Source organism: Sardina pilchardus, chromosome 17 (assembly GCF_963854185.1).
Source record: "Sardina pilchardus chromosome 17, fSarPil1.1, whole genome shotgun sequence".
NCBI classification, from domain to species: Eukaryota; Metazoa; Chordata; class Actinopteri; order Clupeiformes; family Clupeidae; genus Sardina; species Sardina pilchardus.
This window is the reverse complement of record NC_085010.1, coordinates 10,786,860-10,806,797: the sequence shown is the minus strand read 5'-3', so window position 1 is coordinate 10,806,797 and position 19,938 is coordinate 10,786,860. Positions and strand designations below refer to the sequence as shown.

Genomic DNA, 19,938 nt, shown 5'->3' with positions numbered 1-19,938 from the left:
GAGAGAGAGAGAGAGAGAAATAGAGAGAGAGGGCAAAGTGTTAGGTTTAATAACAGTGCAAGGACTGACTCCATGTCCACATGTACTTTTGCCTGCTGTGGTGGGTGTCCCCCCCCCACCCCCCTAACACACACACACACACACACACACACACACACACACACACCCCAGTTGCCCATTCAGCTCAGCTCTTTCTTTCTTCCTTCATGGTTCCTTCCCACCATCTTTGTTACTGGGGAAATCACATTCCGGTACTCAGCGGAACAGCACAATCATCACCGCCTGACCTAGAACATTCTGCCGAGGAACACAGGGGAATGATGTCATAAAGGAGAGGGGGAGAGAGAGAGAGAGAGAGAGCGAGCACTTTGTACTCTTCTGTTTCTCAGATTCATCATCTCTTGTTGGCTCCGTTTCCCCCGACAGACAAGCCAACAGACAGACAGAGAGACTCCGACTCAGACACCTCTCCCTGGCTTTAATATCAGCACTGAGGAGTGAGGAGTGGGGAGAAGAGGAGGAAAGGAGGAGAGAAGGAGAGGAGTAGGGAGAGGAGAGGAGGACAGGAGAGTAGGAGTGTGGAGAAGAGAGGAGAGAAGAAGAGAGGAGAGGAGAAGGAAGAGAGGGACAAGTGAGGGGAGCCTTGTGGTATAATCCAATTACTTTACTCAAGTACCAGAACAACAGACTTTCAGCTTCTCTGTGGCGAGAGACTGAGAGACGGAACAAAGACAGTTGAGTGCACAGGAGAATGCCTCTGTTTGTGTGCAGGATTAAGACAGACAGACAAACACACACACACACACACACACACACACACACACACACACACACACACACACACACACACACACACACACACACACACACACACACACACACACACACACACACACACACACACACACACACACACACACACACACACACACACATATACACACACACACACACACACACACACACACACACCACCTTTCAACTAACCAAGCTACTCATACTAGCTTGGTAGCCTCAAGCTTCTAGTGTGTCCAACATCTACAGTAGTCATTCTACCTTCTAGCATCTAGTCTCAGGGGCATGAACTGATCTAGGGCCAAGAGGAGGGGGTTCATGACCAAATAGACAAATAAATAAATAAATAATAAAAGGCTGTAATAGTGTTCTGTTTTATCTAGTTGGCTAGTGCATCCAGGCAGCATGGAACAGCAGCCCACTGATCAAGGAGATGAGGAGGGGGGCGCACAAGTAAAAAAAAAATAATTGTACTCTGTTACGTTTCCTCATTTTGTTTATTTATTAATTTATGGCTCTATTTATTTTGTGTATTCTAGTATGCCTCTGATAATCCCAGGAGTTAGTAGTGTAGTGGTTAAGGAGCTGGGCTAGCATGCAGTAGCCCAAAAGTTGTTGGCTCAACTCCCAGCTTCTACCGTTGTGCCCTTGAGCAAGGCACTTAACCCAAAGCTGCAATGTAATGACAATGTAATCGCTTGTAATATAGTTGACATATGCAAGTCACTTTGGATGAAAAAAGTGTCGTAAATGTAGATCTAATGTACATGTAATGCGATCTCCTGGACAGTGTGGAGTGGACACCAACCTTCTCGATCTCGCAGCAATAGCTTGGCCTCATCTCCTGGGCAGAATTTCCCCTTATCTATCTATCTATCTATCTATCTGGACACCAACCTTCTCGATCTCGCGCGCTTTAGCAGCGATGGCCTGGCCTCGGCGCTCCTGGAAGTCCTCGAAGAAGGCGGAGGGCTCGTCCGCGCTGGGCGCGGCTTCGTCAGTCAGGGCGTCCGTCAGCACGGCTTCCTCCTGCACGCCCAGGGAGAGGGAGAGGGAATTTCAGACACAAACACACACAAACGGCCACAGACACACAAAGACACACATACAGGTATTCACTTTAACTACACACAAACACACACACACACACACATACAGGTATTCACTTTAACTACACACAAACACACACCCACACCGACACACATACAGGTATCCACTTTAACCACACACACACACACACACACACACACACACACACACACACACACACACACACACACACACACACACACACACACACAGCTTACATAGAGACAGGTTCAGACAGAAAGAAAATCAACTTCACTCAGAACCTAAAAACAACAATACAGCGCACTTATATAATGCTTTCAAGGCACTGAAAAAAGCACTATTACAACTGATAGGGGAACCTCACTAACCACCATCAATGGGTGATGCAGAGAGGATGCACCAGAACGTTCACCAAACATCAGCTCACACACTTTCTCACAATACCTTTGCTAATGTTCACACAGAGAGCTAGACCCTATTCTAGTCTGGTCAGACCAAACATAACTATCCAAGGGGTGCCAGTCCATCTACTCTGCATGGGTTCCAGCTGACCCACCTCTGTGAAACAGAACACAAGCGTGGACATCTTGATTTGATTTTGCATCGGCGTTGGACCATCTCAGCTCCACGGTCTCTTGAGGTGAAGGAGCCCAAAAAGAGGCTGGGTATGTTGCTAGCAAATGGGGCGAGGAGCGTCTGCATGCCCCAGCGACTCCCCTCCTCGTGGATTAGAGGGACTTGATAGATACGCAAACACAGCAAGACAGCCAGTGGCTTCAGTGACGTCAATGGCAACAACAACAGCCAAGAAGGTGAAAATCCTCAATGTGAAGTACAGAAAATTCAGAAATTCTAAAAAAATGTCCTGTGTATTACCCACGTTCTGTATAAGCTGTAGGACTTGTTTATGCCGTGGCCTACTGGTTAGGGCTTCGGGCTTGTAACCTGAGGGTTGCCGGTTCGATCCCCGACCAGTCCACGGCTGAAGTGCCCTTGAGCAAGGCACCTAACCCCTCACTGCTCCCCCAGCACCACTGGTTGGGCAGGCAGCTCACTGCTCTGGGTTGTGTGATTCACCTCACTGTGTGTTCACTAATTCGGTTAAATTGGGTTAAATGCAGAGAACTGAATTTCCCTCACGGGATCAAAAAAGTATATATTCTATTCATTCTATTCTAAAAGAAACAAAACCATATTAATGCCATATTAACTGCCGCCGTGTATTAACCTAATGGCTGAAGAAATGTAGCAAAATCAATGCATAAGCCGCGCTAGTAGTTGGGAAATTCCGGTAATGTTATAGATTTAAAAGATGCATCAAATTGATTACGGAGAGGCCACTGGAGCCTCCAGGACGTGCCCCTGGGCATGGGGAAGAGACTGCGTTGGCAGGGCTATGTTGGCAGGGCTATGGGCACAGCGATTAACCCGCATTTCCACCCCTCACTCTGCCCCTCGACCTTCATCGCTCCCTCCCCACGTTAGCCTGGCAGAGCGTAGCGTAGCACAGCGCAGCGCAGCACTGCATTTCGGCCTGGGATGGGACGGGATGGGACGGGATGGGATGGAATGAGATGGGATGGCGCTGCCGCTGCCGCGCCCTGGCCTCTCCATCTCGATCTGCATCTCCGTCTCCTGTTTTCGAGTGCGTCAGGCCGAGCGGGATGACCGGGCCTACTGCTCATTAGCTGTGTATACACTCCGGGGCTACAAGTCGGGCAGGGGACAAGAGAGGGAGGGGGGAACGGGCTTACACCCCCCCCCCCCATCCTCCTCCTCCTCCTCAACTGGATGAGAATAAAAGGCTGGAGAGACACTGAGAGGAGCGGACTGGACAGCGAGAGGCCCGAGAGGGTCTTAAAATAACTCCACTACGCCGTCCGCTCGCTGGGCTCCCAATTAGTTTCTCCCGTCTCTTTGTCGCCCGCGGCAACGCTGTAGCAGGAGCAGGAGCAGCGTCCGGCGCGGGGGCTAGTGGCCGACGTCCAGCGTGACTCAGCTGATCAGCTCCGTGTGAGAGACAACGCACAGACAGGGAGACATGGATGAAGAGAGAGAAAAGTGGCACAGCGAGGAGAGAGAACGAGAGAGAGAAACAGAGAGAGAGAGAGACAAAGAGAAAGAACGAGAGATAGAGAGAAAATGAATGAATTCAATGAAAATGAATTTTTTTGTCTCAGAGGTCATGCTAATCAACCAACGGAATAGGAATTGGAATTTGAGAGAGAGAGAGAGAGAGAGAGAGAGAGAGAGAGAGAGAGAGAGAGAGAGAGAGAGAGAGAGAGAGAGAGAGAGAGAGAGAGAGAAAGTCAACAATCATAGAGTAAGATCATGCAAGACACTGGATATGAAAGGGAGGGAGAAAGAGAGAGAGAGAGAGAGAGAGAGAAAGTCAACAATCATAGAGTAAGATCATGCAAGACACTGGATATGAAAGGGAGGGAGAAAGAGAGAGAGAGAGAGAGAGAGAGAGAGAGAGAGAGAGAGAGAGAGAGAGAGATCAAAGACGAAAAGATAATAGAGGGAGGCAGAGAGAGAGAGAGAGAGCGGACGATATGAAGCAACACTACAAGGAAACAGCAAACAGGACTCAACCAGCGAGGGGTTGCTCTCTGCCCCAATCCACCATGTGCGCGCGCATGTGTGTGTGTGCGCACGTCCCGCTCTTTGTTCTACACACACGGCGGAGCGCACACACAGCCCAGCGTCTGTGGCGACATGTAAGCTAAGGTCACCCCGGAACAGGTCTTTTTGATGGGCGTCACGCAGGGTTACGGGTGACGGGTGACGGTGGGTCTCCGAGCACAGCGCCGCACGGCAGGGAGCAGGAGGCAACCTTCAAAGCCACCAGGCTTTCAACAGGAACCTCCTTTCATCCAGCCATGGAGGAGAGAGGTTATCTGCTGCAGTAGGGAAAGCATACACTCACGCAGACACACACACACATACACACACACAAACATAAAAGCAACTCATGCAACTGAACGGCATCGCACACACACACACATACACACACACACACACCTTAAAGCACTCATGCAACTGAACGCCACCACCCAATCGACCACATACATGCACACACATGCGCACACACACACGCACGTTAAAGCAAACTTATGCAACTGAACGCCATCACCCACTCAACCCACACACACACACACACACACACACACACAGCGGTCCGTTTGAAGTCCCGGAGGCAAAGCGCTCTCATCACTCTGCAATAGAGAAGGCCTCCTACTGCATATTTATCAGATGGTTCCATGGGAGGGACGCGGCTCAGGGACACCAACTGATCGAGGGCCACGAGGAGAGAGGGTTCATGACCAAAAGTAATAATAAAATAATAAAAAAAAAAGGCTGAATAGCGTTCTGTTTAGTCTAGCTGGCTAGTGCATCCAGGCAGCATGGAACAGCAGCCCACTGATCAAGGAGATGAGGAGGGGGGCGCTCAAGTAAAAAAAAGAAAAAGAAAAAAAAAGAAAATCGCTGAATTGCACTCTCCTACAGTACGTTCCCTCATTTTGTTTATTTAAATATTGATTTATGCATTGCTCTATTTATTTTGTGTATTCTAGTCAGGCAGCAGCATGAGGACACAGCAGGCCAGACGAGTGTGTGTGTGTGTGTGTGTGTGTATGAGGGTCCTGCGTAAGGAAGCAGATTCTCTACAGGGACACGGCGTTGGCGTCAGCGGTCACGATCAGGCAGTAGAGGACGGGTGAAGTGAGCAGGGCACGTTTTGCTCGAACGAGCCAAGCCGAGCGGAGTGGAGATTTGGAGAGTTGGAGCATTAAATGAGTTTAAAAAGAACTCGTGCTCGTGACACAGTAGCGGGAAGGGGAGTGCCTGTGTGTGTGTGTGTGTGTGTGTGTGTGTGTGTGTGCCCTATGGTGTGTTTGTGTGTGTGTGTGTTTGTGTGTGTGTGTGTGTGTGTGTGTGTGTGCCTATGGTGTGTTTGTGTTTGGGTGTGTGTGTGTGTGTGTGTGTGTGTGTGTGTGATGGCGCGTGAGAAAATCATCATCACAAAACAAGTCCTTCATCGTTTCTCACAGAGCCGCACCCTGCAGGCACACAAGGCTTTGCCTTAGAGCAAAACCACACAAACTACCTGTCTCTTGCACACACACTCACACACACTCGCACACACACACACACACACACACACACACACAGGCACACAGGCACACAGACACACACAAGCTTGCACGCGCACACACACACACACACAAACACACACACACAAACACATCCACTAATCAACACTAATGACACTAGAAGTAGGGCAACCAGTGTGCTGTGTATACATTCACATTTCAGATAATGATGGGTAAATAAACAAAGGAAAATAAACGCATCCCAGGCAATCAAAGGCGATGATGAACAGTGGGCTAGCTCTCTCTGTGTGTGTGTGTGTGTGTGTGTGTGTGTGTGTGTGTGAGAAAAACACATCATCATGAAAAGATGAAAGACAAGGGAATGCCAGCCAAGTGTAGAAACTGCTGCCCGGCCACTTTTAAGACAGTTGGGCCAGAGGAACTAAAAAGTCCCCCCCCCCCCCCCCCCTTTTTTTTTCTGCACCGTCTTTTTTATGACATGGCATGGCATGATGTCTCAAGGGGATGGGCTACTGAAGAGAGAGAAAGAGAAAGAGAGAGAGAAAGTTATAGATAGATAGATAGATAGAGAGAGAGACAAAGATAAAGAAAGAGAAAGAAAGAAAGAAAGAATGAATGAAAATAAAGAAAGAGAGAAAGCGCAAGAGAGAGATAAAGAAGAGAGAGAGACAGAAAGAAAGAGATGAAATAGAGCATAGAGACATATAAAGAATTATAATTGTGACCATATTTTGGGAGCACTCCACACGCCTAATGTAACTGTGTTTTGGAGCCAAAGAGAAACATAGATGGAAATTATAGGAAGAAAATAGATACAGTATATCAAAGCTGTGTTGTTCCATGAGCTAGACACTGTTGTTTATGTCCCGGTACGGCTGTTGTGAACAAACAGAAAGCATGGACGTGGAGGGTGAGGTGGGGTGCAGGGGGTCTCGAACAACAACTTACTTCATTATTCTGGGGTCGTGACACAGAAAAGGTTGCGAGAAGAAGATGATATATGAAGAAATAAAATGAAAAGAAAGAAAGAAAGAAAGAGAGAAAGAAAGAAAGAAAGAAAGAAAGGAGCCAAAGGGACAGAGAGGGAGAGAGACACTGACTCAACTGGTCAACTCTGCCCTCCAGGGTGACGGCTGAAACTGTGGCAATGGCCGTAGATCGACCGATAGCTAATGACCTATTTTCTGGCTCTCCATGTGGCACTGCTTGGGTGGCCAGACCCACATGGGACATGGCCGTGGTGATGCTCCCAACGTCGCTAGCTGATTACCATCTGATAGCCTGGCACACCCAGAGCCTGCTTACACGCCACACAAACAACCCAAAACCGCAAACTTTCATTAGTACGATTGGATAACAGCAAAACCTGAAAGCTGTTAGAATAGCATGGTTGTGCACCAGTATCATGACTTCAGGTCAGACAGCTAGGCCATAATGTTCAACAGGTTAACTTGCATGGCAGTCTCTGCCACTGGTGTATTCGTTTTGTGTGTGAATGGGTGAATGTGAGGCATGAAATTGTAAAGCGCGTCGAGTGTTCGGAGGAGCGCTGTTTGAAAGCAGTCCATTTCCCATTTCACTTGAAAGACCCTAGATGGATAAACTACCATCTGAAAGGAATTCGGTTGTTAAGTCCGACGTCACGGACCCAGCAGCTATTTTGTGAAAAGACGTTTATTAGCGCAGCCAGACGGGTTTTGCTACTTGCAAACTTTGTCATCACCACCTTCGTTTTCGCGTTTTTAAAACAAAATCGCTAAACTTTCACAAAGTAATCACTGTAGCTATGCAGCCAGCGATATATGAATGGGTAACGTCCAGGCTTCCGCGAAAAATATAGATTTGATTAGGCTGAGGCAACAAGTCCGTATAAGATGACAATTTTCTTAAAGGCTAGTCAGAATAGCGGAAAATACTTGTTGATTTTACTGTCTATGGAGAATAACATGTGAGTTTGAAAGCGGTTGGACCCGGAAAACTATTTATTACCCCATTATTACATCATCACTTAATAACCGAATAGCTTGCCTTTGGTAGGCTACAAACGCCTAGGCAGCGATGTTTTAGCGCACATTAGAGCTACTGTATGTAGACACTTGAACAGGTTTTGAAATGGACTTGTAGAGAACACGTAGGGCTGCAACTAACGATTATTTTGGTAGTCGACTAATCTGTCGACTAATTTTGCGATTAGTCAATTAGTCAATTATTATAGTTGGGATCCGTGATTTTCAAAGTATTAGCGACGGCTTATACATTGAATTTGCAACATTTCCTCTTCTTTGAGGTTAATACACACAGAGGCAATTCATATGGTATTAATATGGTTTTGCTTATTTTGACTTGCATAAAACAAGGTTTTGTGGCCTATACACAACGCGGCTAATACACAGAAAAATGTAACGCTCAAAACGCTAAAATGTAGCCATCTGGAGTGTCGTTAGTCTCTAGATCACGACTCGAGGGTGTACGCGTTTGAGATGCTCATTAAATCACTGTCGTGGTGCTGTGAGATAACAACTCGGAGTCTGAATTCAACCTTTTTCGTTGCTTTATTTCACTTAAACATTCCCACATGTTTGAACGCTTTGACCTCAACGTCACCTCACCCTGCTCCTCACTCCGTTGAGCCGATGATCATGCATGCGTTATTGAACATTTGTGTGGGAGAACGAAAGGTAATACGATGGTAATGCCTATGATAATACGATGCATCGACAATACAAATTTAGCATCGTCCAATTTTCATAATTGACGTTGTCTAATTAAGTCGGCAGTATTTGATGTGTGAGGTCATCCTGGTTTATCGACAGTACTTGTACAGAATATACTCCCACTCCCGCTCTTGTATGGTGCAAACAGCAAAGAGGCCATAACATGATGTCTCAAGGTTATGGATTACTGGAGAGAGAGAGAGAGATGGAGAGATAGAGAGGAAGAAAGAGAGAGAGATATAAAGAAAGGAAGAATGTAAGAAAAAAGAAAGAGAAAGACATAGAAAGAGAAAGAAAGAGAGTGAGAGCTAAAGGAAGGAAGAAATAAAGAAATAAAGAAAGACAGAAAGAAAGAGAGAGACAGACAGAAAGAGAAAAAGAGTGAGAGGAATAAAGAAAGAAATAAAGAAAGACAGAAAGAAATAAAAGAAAGAAAGAATGAGGGAGAGACAGAAAGAAAGAGATGGCAGGCCATGGAAAATGGAGGTTAATTTGCTCCTCCTCATGCTGTGGCCATGTTGGGAAAATGGCCTGCAGCCTGCACGTGTTGCACGAGCTGCGGAGCTCATTCTTAAAGTGGATTAAAGTCCACAGCGCTCATCTTGTTTTGGCTGCTCACATCTGTTTCTCAGGCCTTTACTGTGTGTGTGTGTGTGTGTGTGTGTGTGTGTGTGTGTGTGTGTGTGTGTGTGTGTGTGTGTGTGTGTGTGTGTGTGTGTGTGTGTTCCACCTTGACTGACTGATGTGCACAAGGTGTGTGAAACATGTGTGCATGTTTGCATGCATGTGCAAGTGTAAAACGGAGTATGTTGTCTGAGTGTGTCATGTGCTCCAGGTGTTTGGAACACGTGTGTTTGGGAGCATATGCTTGTGTATGCACATCTTCCAGCAATACCATGTGCTTGAGTTTGTTTGCATGCATGTGCATGTCAATGGAAGTGTGTTAGACTGTGTGAATGTGTGTGTGTGTGTGTGTGTGTGTGTGTGTGTGTGTGTGTGTGTGTGTGTGTGAGAGCTCACCTTAGAGACAGAAGCTGAACTGTGAGGGGAGCCATCTCGAGACCCACTGATAAAAGCTGATGGCTTTTCCCTTTCTGTTGACAGAGAGAGAGAGAGAGAGAGAGAGAGAGAGAGAGAGAGAGAGAGAGAGAGAGAGAGAGAGAAACAAGAGAAGAGAGGGAGAGATCAATTCATACATCGATGCAGAATAAGGGAATAACAGAGGAATGATAAACAGCAGAACATTGACACAGAGAGAGAAAGAGAGAGAGAGGGAGGGAGGGAGAGAGAGAAGGAGAAAGGGAAAGAGAGATAGAGACCAACTAATACATTGATGCAGAATAAGGGAAGAATGAAACAGAAGAATGATAAAACAGCAGAACATTCCAAAAGGGAAGCCCCCCCTCCCCCCCATGCCCCTCAAGTGCACATGCACATGAAGAATGCCGTGCATGAGAATCTGCCCCCCCCCCCCCCCCCCCACACACACACACACACACACACCCCCACACCCAAACACACACTAAAGAATCCCCTGCATGAGAATCTTTCCCAGGCTGCGCTTAGTCGATGGAACACCCCCCCCCCCCCCCCCCTCTCCTCTCCTCTCCTCCCTCCCTGACTCACGGCGGGTGATAAACGCTCTCACATGTTCAGACAAATCCTGCATCCTCCCCGCACATCCCCCCGCTTACCACAACCAGATGGGCTCTCCATGGGGCCCGGCCAGAGCACCAGGGCCCTCGGGGGCCAAAGCACAGGCATGGGGGGCCCAGCGACCGGGCCCTCTCTCTCTCTCTCTCTCTCTCTCTCTCTCTCTCTCTCTCTCTCTCTCTCTCTTTCTGCTTCCATCTTTATTCCTCTGTCTTAGTATTTGTATCTCTTTCTCTCCCTTTCTGTTTGCATCTTTCTTCCTCTGCCTTTCTGTTTGTATCTCTTTCTCTCTCTTTATGTTTGTATCTCTCTTTCACTCTCTCTCTCCACCTTTCTCTCTCTTTCTGTTTGCATCTTTCTTCCTCTGTCTTTTTGTCTGCATCTCGCTTTCGGTCTCTCTCTCTCTGTATGTCTCTTTCCCTCTGTCCATATCTCTGTCTCTTCATCTCCCTCTCTCTCTCTCTGTCTGTATCTATTTCTCTCTCAGTCCGTGTTTGTCGCTCTCTCTCTCTCTCTCTCTCACACAGTCTGTTAACCGACTTCGGGGAAACTCACCTGCAGAGACAATACTGCTCATTTCAGGTTTTATGATGCGCGAGAGTTCATTTTTTTTACGAGTTTCTCTCTTAACTGAATTGCAGAAAGAGAGAGGGAGAGAGAGGGAGGGGAGGGAGGGAGAGATGCTTTTCGTGCTGGCCGCAGGGAATAACTACCACATGACCTTCATGAAAAGAGGAGGGGGCAGAGAGAGAGAAAAGGAGAGAAGGAGAGAAAGAGAAGGAGTGAAGGAGAGAGAAAGTGAGAGAGAGAGAGAACAGAGGAAGTGAGCAGAGCTTTCCAACAGCTGACAGATAAGCATTTGATGAAGAGGAAATCCAACAGGGCGATCTGGTTTATGGAAGATAGCACCAGCTGGCCTTTAGGTGTGACACACAGACACACACACACACACACACACACACACACACACACACACACACACACACACACACACACACACACACACACACACACACACACACACACACACACACACACACACACACACACACACACACACACACACACACACACACACACACACACACACACACACACTTCAAAGGGTTCTATAGTTGAGCTTCTACCACTCAGAGTGAGGTCCTGATTTCCAGAAATGATCGCCTGAAGAATGGATGGCAACAAAACGTTTTAACAAAGAGGAAAGTGTGCATGAGAGGACTACCCACATTAAAAGACATGGCGGAAAAAAACGGGAGTGTGTGTGTGTGTGTGTGTTTGTGTGTGTGTTATGGCCATAGCATCCATCTTGCACAGTAAATATTTAGTGTGACTGCGCATCAGGTAAAACAATTAACACTCCTCAAAACAACCACAACCACACTCACAGGCACTTTGATGAGGCCTTAATGGACCCTGACTAAAGTTAAGGGAGGTGTTGGGGGAAGGGCAACCACAAGTGATTAGAGACGCTCTCTCATGTTCCTTAGCCCTGACCGCTAAACCAAGGCCGCCGTGGCCTTTGTGGATGGTGACGGTGAGACTCTACATACGCACACATTCTGAATACACTCTTCTGTAGAACATTTGCAACAATGAGCTACAACAACTGATTAGCTGTCTACTATTAAAATAATCGCCAACTATTTTTGCCAATCGGTTAATCGATTTGTATCATTTTCTTGATGAAAATTTGAAGCTTCTAGCTGCCTGAGAATGGAGACAGAACTGTTGTAAGAGCCTGATCAGCAGATATGATTGAGTCATTCATCCAAATCTACAGTAGAATCCATTTTCATGCTTGTTTTTCATAAAGAACGTTTAACTTTAGACTTTAAAATACCAGCTGTTTTGTATTGGCATTGCCAGCGTTTTGTCTGCCTGCCCTGCTGCACCTCACATGTTTGCTGAGGTGCCCTGAACACCTAGCCTGGGTGTTCCCATGCTGCCCTGCACGCAATTTGATTCCCGCTGCTAAGGCAGCCTGGAGACTACCGCCCTCATTTTTGCCTCAGATAAGGGACCAACCACAGAACAGGGGGGAAAGCAAGACAATTATGAGCTATGCACAGACGCATTTGATAGACATCCATGGCGCTCAATAAACGAATCTGGGCATTTTTTCAAATACGAGAAAATTAAAGTTTGGTTACCAGACCACGTCTCATTGAGAAGTGGTAGGCGCTAGCCAGGTACTGAACACCTCAAATTGATTTTAATTGATTCATCTGAACGTTATTTCACACCTTAGAAAAAGGACTAAAAAAAACCCCAGAGAAGACAGACAGGCTTAAGCATCTGGTCTGAAAGCCTATTCCAGTACCACAAACTAGGTCTGATTCACTCCCAAAGACGCGTTAAAACCAGACCAGTATTGCATTTCTAGACTGTTCCGTAAGATCTCTACACGGCTGGCGGAGTTTAGTGTCATCACTTTGACTGCGGCCGTCTGATGACATCAGCCCATTGCAGCATCTCCCACCTCATGTTTGACTAGCAACGCACTCGTAACCATGAGCTTAACAACCACATGTGGTGTCCATGCTAGATCCCCGGCACACAAACATGCTGTCATTCCACCAAACATTCATAACAGACACACTCAAATCCGGCAAGTTTTCACATAGATCTCCAAGCACTGTCAGTGTAAAAAAAAAAAAAAAAAAAAAACGAAACAATCGGTTGTACTTAGCTCAAGTTGCGAAAACTCGCCGGATTACACCTTTACCTAAAAGCTCCCAGTGGCCAGCTGTGCTGTGCTTTGATGAACAGAAGAGTGACGTCTGTCCAGCAGCAGCAGCAGCAGTGATCTAACTCTCGACAGTAAAACCTTGGCATCGCGAAGTGAGAGGAAACAAACCGAGCTGAAGCGCAAACAGCTGTTTTCTTAAGTCTATATGTAGATGATGTGCTGATCTTCTGTCGGATGAACTAAACCCGTCCGTGTGATCCCTATGCTGTGTGCGCACCGGTCCACGGAGGCTGCAGGTGTGCCGTGCAGGCGGTCTGAGGTGAGGTCACTGTGTAGCACCTCTTTAACGGAGAGCAGGAAATGAGCACGGATTATCTATCTCCCTCCAGGTGGCTGCGCTCAGAGGACGCGAAGCGAACACTTGCATTTCTTCTCTTTTTTGTGTGTGTGTGTGTGTGTGGGGGGGGGGGGGGGGGACACGAAACTGAACTGAAGTGACCATTACAAATTAAGGACCGAATATGAACCAGTAAACCAACTCAAAACGCAAGGACCAATGTCTACTACACTCTGATGCGTCTTTGTGCATATACATAACCATAAGTAAGTAAACATATAACAGATATAGGGTATTTTCATATATAGATAGAGAGATCATTATACATGTAGCATCTCCATATGTATATCTATGAATGCGCGCACACACACACACACACACACACACATAGTATAGGTGCACACTCCAAAAAAAACCCTCTCTCTAGCATGTAATGGGTTAAGTGGAGTGAGAGAGACACACTCAATCATTGAACATTCTAACAAAAGAGTCTGTTCCACAACAATATAAGGTTCTAAAAATTCCATGTTGAATTCAACGAACCCATATGTTCTTTAGAACATTCAATTTTCAACATTCCCATTCACACACGGGAGCCATCAGTGGTCTCATGCCGAGAGAGAGAGAGAGAGAGAGAGAGAGAGAGAGAGAGAGAGAGAGAGAGAGAGAGAGAGAGAGAGAGAGAGAGAGAGAGAGAGAGAGAGAGAGAGAGAGAGAGAGAGAGAGAGAGAGAGAGAGAGAGAGAGAACACACACGCACACACGACTAACCGCTGGGTGTGTGTGGCGTCGGCTCGCCAAAACTGCCCCAGTTCCGTGGCATGTCCCCATAAAACCCAGGAGCACCAGTGGGCCCAGGGCCCACACCTGCAGAACCCAATGGGACAGAGTGTTTGTGTGTGTGTGTGTGTGTGTGCACATTTGTGTGAGCATGACTGTGACTGAGAGAATGCTTATGAATGATTTTTGATAGAGATGCACCGATTGCAATTTTTTGGCCGATTCCGATTTCCGATATTTCATAGAATTTGACCTGCCGATTCCGATTTAATTTCTTCTAACCACTTTATAGCACAAACAAAGAGCTATTTTCTAGCCTATATTTTCTTTAATACAACATGTTAATATAGAAATGTAATCAACTTATCAATGGCTGATAGAAAAATGTAAATAGACAGATTCTTCTTCAAGTCTTCTTCAGCTGCGGTATTCCCAGTGTGGGACATTCATTTCACACATACTAATAGAAATGCACTGTAGGAACACTATTTCGTTTTTCTTCTTCTCACATCCATTATCGAACTGTAAATATCTTCAGAATACTGATAACTGGAAAGCTTGGTGTACATGTGCTACATAGACTGAGATGTTGGAAAATGACAGCAAAAAAAAAAACTAATTTTGAGAAGCCTTGAAACACAGCAAATGACATACATTCTCAGTCTACACTTCTTTGAACTTTCGCGATTGCTTGTGGATACTAAGGAAGTGTCCATATTTGGATGGCATAACGTCACAGCTTTCCAACGACACGCATGATATGTTTTGTATCACGGTCGCGGTAGTTTATGACACGTTAGAATGCTAACTTTTGGCGAATTTAGAAGAAATATACAGGCGTGATCAGACAAAAGGTAATGAAATAAACCTCTAAATGTGTAAATTGGACTTAGTTGTTGTGGTAGTGTGAAAGAATACATGATAAGTTGGCAAACCGAAGCAAAACTATGTTTATTCCTGCCGTGTCTCGCCTGGAGTATAAAGGATATGTCGCTGCTTATTGATAGCGCTTGTGGTTCAGCTGTGGGAACGCAATTAGCGACAAGGATGGGCTTTGATGAGCGCTGTAGGCTATCCTGAAGTGACAGCTTAGTAAATTCCACGCAATATGGCAAAGCAGCGTTCGCTGCATAGAAAAACTCAATATTAAAGCTTTAACCAGCCCTGACTGTTGGCCTTTGCTAGCTTCATCAAACTTTGCAAACTCAGTGTGATGTTGTTACAAATACGTGCGAGTGCATTTGACCGGCATAAAATCGGCATGTCTCAGACTGACCGGCCAGTCGCTGGTCATGGCCGATCACGTGAAAATCGTCCGATTCCAGTCACCAGCCGATCGATCGGTGCATCTCTAATTTTTAAATGTGTGTGTGTCCCCGCAATGTCTGTTTGTATGGTTGTGTGTGTGTGTGTGTTTATGTGCATGTGTGTGTTTATTAGTGTGCGTGTGCTTGTGCATTTATGTGTATTCATGTATGTATGCGTCTGCGCGCGAGTCTGTGTGTGTGTTTGAATGTTTTATGTGTGTGTGTGTGTGTGTGTGTGTGTGTGTGTGTGTGTGTGTACGTGTGTGTGCGTGTGTGTGCGTGTGTGTGTGAACGTTTTACGTGTCTGTGTGTTTTTGAGCATTGTCCCAAATCAATCACTCCTGCTCAGTTCAGAGTGCTGCAGTCTCACAGTGGCCGGTGTGTTTTTTGGGAAGAGAGCCTTCAGGTGAGGAGCAGAGCGGGAGTGGGAGTGTAGGAGGCTGAGTGAGTGATTTGGGACACTGCACAGGGAGGAAGGAGAGGACTGCATCAAGGAACGAGGGAACAGGACAGTAAGAGAGGGGAAAGAGAGAAGGATAGAATGAGAGACGAGGAGAGGAAGAGGAAGAGAAGAGAGGAGAGGAGGAGGAGGGGGAGAGGACTGCATCAGGAACGAGGGAACAGGACGGTAAGAGAGGGGAATGAGAGAAGGATAGAATGATAAAAGAGCAGAGGAAGAGAAGAGAGGAGAGGGAGAGGACTGCATCAGGAACGAGGGAACAGGAAGATAAGAGAGGGGAAAGAGAGAAAGATGGAATGAGAGTAGAAGAGAGGAAGAGAGGAAAGGAGAGAGACGTGTGGAGAGAGGAGGTGGATGACTGGCCTGGGTGCTTTTTCAGCCCCCATTTGGTCAGTGGCTTTGATGCGTGGTCCAGAATAAAGGCTTTCATCTTGCCCAAGTGCACCTTATTGAAGTCACACTTTGGCAGGTCTCGATGACACCTACGCAGATGGCTTTGTGTGTATTTGTGTGTGTGTGTGTGTGTTCACCCTTGCCAAGAGGAAGAGCAATGTCTCTCTCTGTGTTTGTGTGTGTGTGTGTTCTTAAATGTGTGTGAAGTCAATATTTCCTGGCAGCACTAAGTAGCAGTATGAGTGTGCATATTCTCTTAGTGTGTGGACACTTGTGTGGTTGTGTATGTCATTTCTGGAGAAGGGTGTCTTGATGTGAGTGTGTACACACTCATTCTTTCCTGGCAGTGACGGATAGAGGTGAGAGTGTGTGTGTGTGTGTGTGTGTGAGAGAGAGAGAGTAATCGGTGTTTGTCTGTATGAATTTGACTGTCATCACTTTGATGTGCGGTTTATATGTGTGATTGGTTTGGAAATGTGTGTGTGTGTGTGTGTGTGTGTGTGCATGCATGTGTACTCACTCTGAGTATGGGATGTTTATGCTCCTGTGTGTACTCACTCTTGCCAGTTTATGTATGTGTGTGTGTGTGTGTGCGTGTGTGTGTGTGTGTGTGTGTGTACTCACTTACTTTTGCCCTGTGTGTGTGTGTGTGTGTGTGTGTGTTTGTTTGTGTGTGTGTCCAGTCATGCACTCATTCATGCAGGGTGATGTGTGTGTGTGTGTGTGTGTGTGTGTGTGTGTGTGTGTGTGTGTGTGTACTGACTCTTGCTGGGCGGCAGCGTGTGTGTGTGTGTGTGTGTGTGTGTGTGTGTGTACTCACTCTTGCTGGGGGGGCGGTGGGTATGGGTGATAGGTGTGTGCGTGTGTGTGTGTGTTTCTGTCTGTGTGTAAGTGTGTAGGTGTGTGTGTGTGTGTGTGTGTGTGTGTGTGTGTACTCACTCTTGCTGGGCGGCGGTGGGTAGGGATGATAGGTGTGTGCGTGTGTGTGTGTGTGTTTCTGTCTGTGTGTAAGTGTGTAGGTGTGTGTGTGTGTGTGTGTGTGTGTGTGTGTGTGTGTACTCACTCTTGCTGGGGGGGGGTGGGTATGGGTGATAGGTGTGTGCGTAGGTGTGTGCGTGTGTGTGTGTGTTTCTGTCTGTGTGTAAGTGTGTAGGTGTGTGTGTGTGTGTGTGTGTGTGTGTACTCACTCTTGCTGGGCGGCGGTGGGTAGGGGTGGGCCTTGGCTCTGTCGGGGGAGAAGCTGCGGCTGCTGATGCTGGAGCCCGAGCGGCTGTGGGGGGAGGGGGGCACGTCCCGCCGCAACGGGGACCGGTCACGCACCGCGGGGAACGGAGCCTTACGGGGACGCATGGCCTCGTGGTCCTCACTAGCACACACACACACACACACACACAGATATATATATATAAATACACACACAAAGAGATAAATGTGCATAAAACACACACACACACACAGATAATTGTAGACACACACAATGTACACACATTGTACATAAATGTACAAAAATGCACACACAAATGCACATTCAGACACACGCACCCACACACTCAGAGATAAACATAAATACACACACATATACATAAATGTACACGCACACACACAACTTAGCCATCTGACGTTGAAGCGGCCTTGGCTTCAAGTCCAACACCAAACCCTGATGTCTTTCACTGAGGACTAATGTCGTCCTTCATGACAGCTGACACACAGCGCAGTGAAGGCCGCCATGTGTCACCCGTCACCATCACCCCACAGACCTGACCCCGAGACCAACACTGAAGGCCTCTACTCGTAGGTGTCGACATGAGTGTGCCAACACGTTCCGTCACCTGCCCATAACAAAACCAGCTGCAACGTTTTTAACTGAAAAGCCTTAGATAAACAACAAATTTTATTGACGAGTTTTGAGTGTTGGTAAACGATAGCGTTCTACTACCATAACCCGGAAGTATCTTATCGCTAGCCCTATGTGTAGGGAATTCATTAAATAAATAATAACTTAAATAATTGAACTAGTAAAGCACTCAGAGAGCGCAGACCTCCGCCTGTATTGTTCTGTCTAGGTTGTCATACATTTGAACCTAAACTATTCCGATCACCACCATGTGGCCATACCATACCATTACACCACTAAGCGAAACACATAAACGTCTCCAGAATCCCGACGGTGTTACAGATCACTCCAATCAAATTTAATCGCTTCTTCTTTGGGTCATGTCGAAAATCCATCCATTACTTTTTGAGTTATCTTGCTAACAGACAGACAGACAGACAGACAAACAAACAGATGCCGGTCCCCGATGAAAACATAACCTCCTTGGCGGAGGTAATAAATAAATAAATAAATAAGTCAGTAGATTTGAAAATCTTCAGGAGTTCAGGGCCCGTATTCACAAAGAATTTTAGGGCTAAAAGTAGCTCCTAACTGGCGAATTTAGGGAGGAACTCCTAAAAATAATGGGCGTGTCACTCCTTACTTTATGACTCCTAATTTTTTTCACTAAAAGTTATTCACAAAGCATTTTAAGCCTAAAAGTAGCTCCTAAGTCTAGGACAGCGTAAAAGAACTCGAGAGGACTTCTAACTCACTAAGACCTATTCACAACCCGCTTTTAGTGGCATTTCACGTCGCGATGTTTTGAAATGACCGTGCAGGAGCTCGCTGTCATGCAAGGGAATAAATGTGCATTGCAACTAAGGATGGAAATGCAATAATGCCACCGACAACCAAAACCACCATTGCATGTAAACTAAATGTAACGTCTCATTGTGCCTAATTAAATTAAATCGCTTCTCCTCTTTGCAAATATAGGCTACGTGTTTTCATACAGATTAATTTAAAACATGTTGCAAAGATACTGCTCCAGTCCATAGTGATTCATTAAGCCTAGGCTTGCTTTACTCTTTATTCATTAAGGCTATGCCTATTTATTCATCATCTTCCATCCTTCACGGCCCGACATAGCGCACGCATTCTCACCAGCTAAGACCTAACACCTGTCACTCAACTCGTCATTGTAGGGGAGGTTTGCCATCATTCCCGCGTTATAATCACCAGCCAATCAAGGTGGTCACTTTCATCAAGCTCGTGCATGAGTAATGACGTCAACCATAGCAACGAAGACTCACTTTTAGTTTAGGAGTGGGCGTTTCTCCTTACTAAAAGTAGGTCTGAAAGGCTTTGTGAATAACTTTTAGGGGAAAACTCCTAACTAAAATCTTCTAGCGCGATTTAGGAGTACTCTTAGTGGTAAGATAAAATGCTTTGTGAATACGGGCCCAGAAGTGTAATTACTGAAGGGTAGAAGCTGTTGTTGAAGCGCGTCGTTCCACCACCCGGAGGAATCTTATCGCTAGCCCTGTGGCAGTTAGCAGATGATTGTAGCCTAGCGTAGCTATTATCTAACAAGCAGCAACGACAACAAGCAGGGGGGGGTATTCCAAGTACATGGAATCTTAAGTAGTTGAACAACGGAAGGCACACATGTTGACACCAATGAGGAGCTTATTTTTGGGGGGCAGTGGCAGTGTAGTGGTTAAGGTGCTGGGCTAGCGTGCAGCAGCCTGGTAGTTGTCAGTTCAATTGCTGGCTTCAACCGTTGTGCCCTTGAGCAAGGCA

At 46.4% G+C, this 19,938-nt stretch overlaps 1 protein-coding gene across 1 annotated transcript in view; it reads right to left on the bottom strand.

The window, feature by feature from the left end:
• The window catches only part of pphln1 (periphilin 1), a 44,262-nt gene that overhangs the window by 13,317 nt on the left and 11,007 nt on the right, over positions 1-19,938 (bottom strand). The window contains exons 7-9 of the mRNA XM_062518376.1: positions 17,507-17,685; positions 9,719-9,792; positions 1,693-1,824 (exon numbers count right to left, since the gene is read on the bottom strand). Coding sequence (XP_062374360.1) covers positions 1,693-1,824; positions 9,719-9,792; positions 17,507-17,685 — 385 coding nt within the window. The remainder of the gene's footprint in view (positions 1-1,692; positions 1,825-9,718; positions 9,793-17,506; positions 17,686-19,938) is intronic.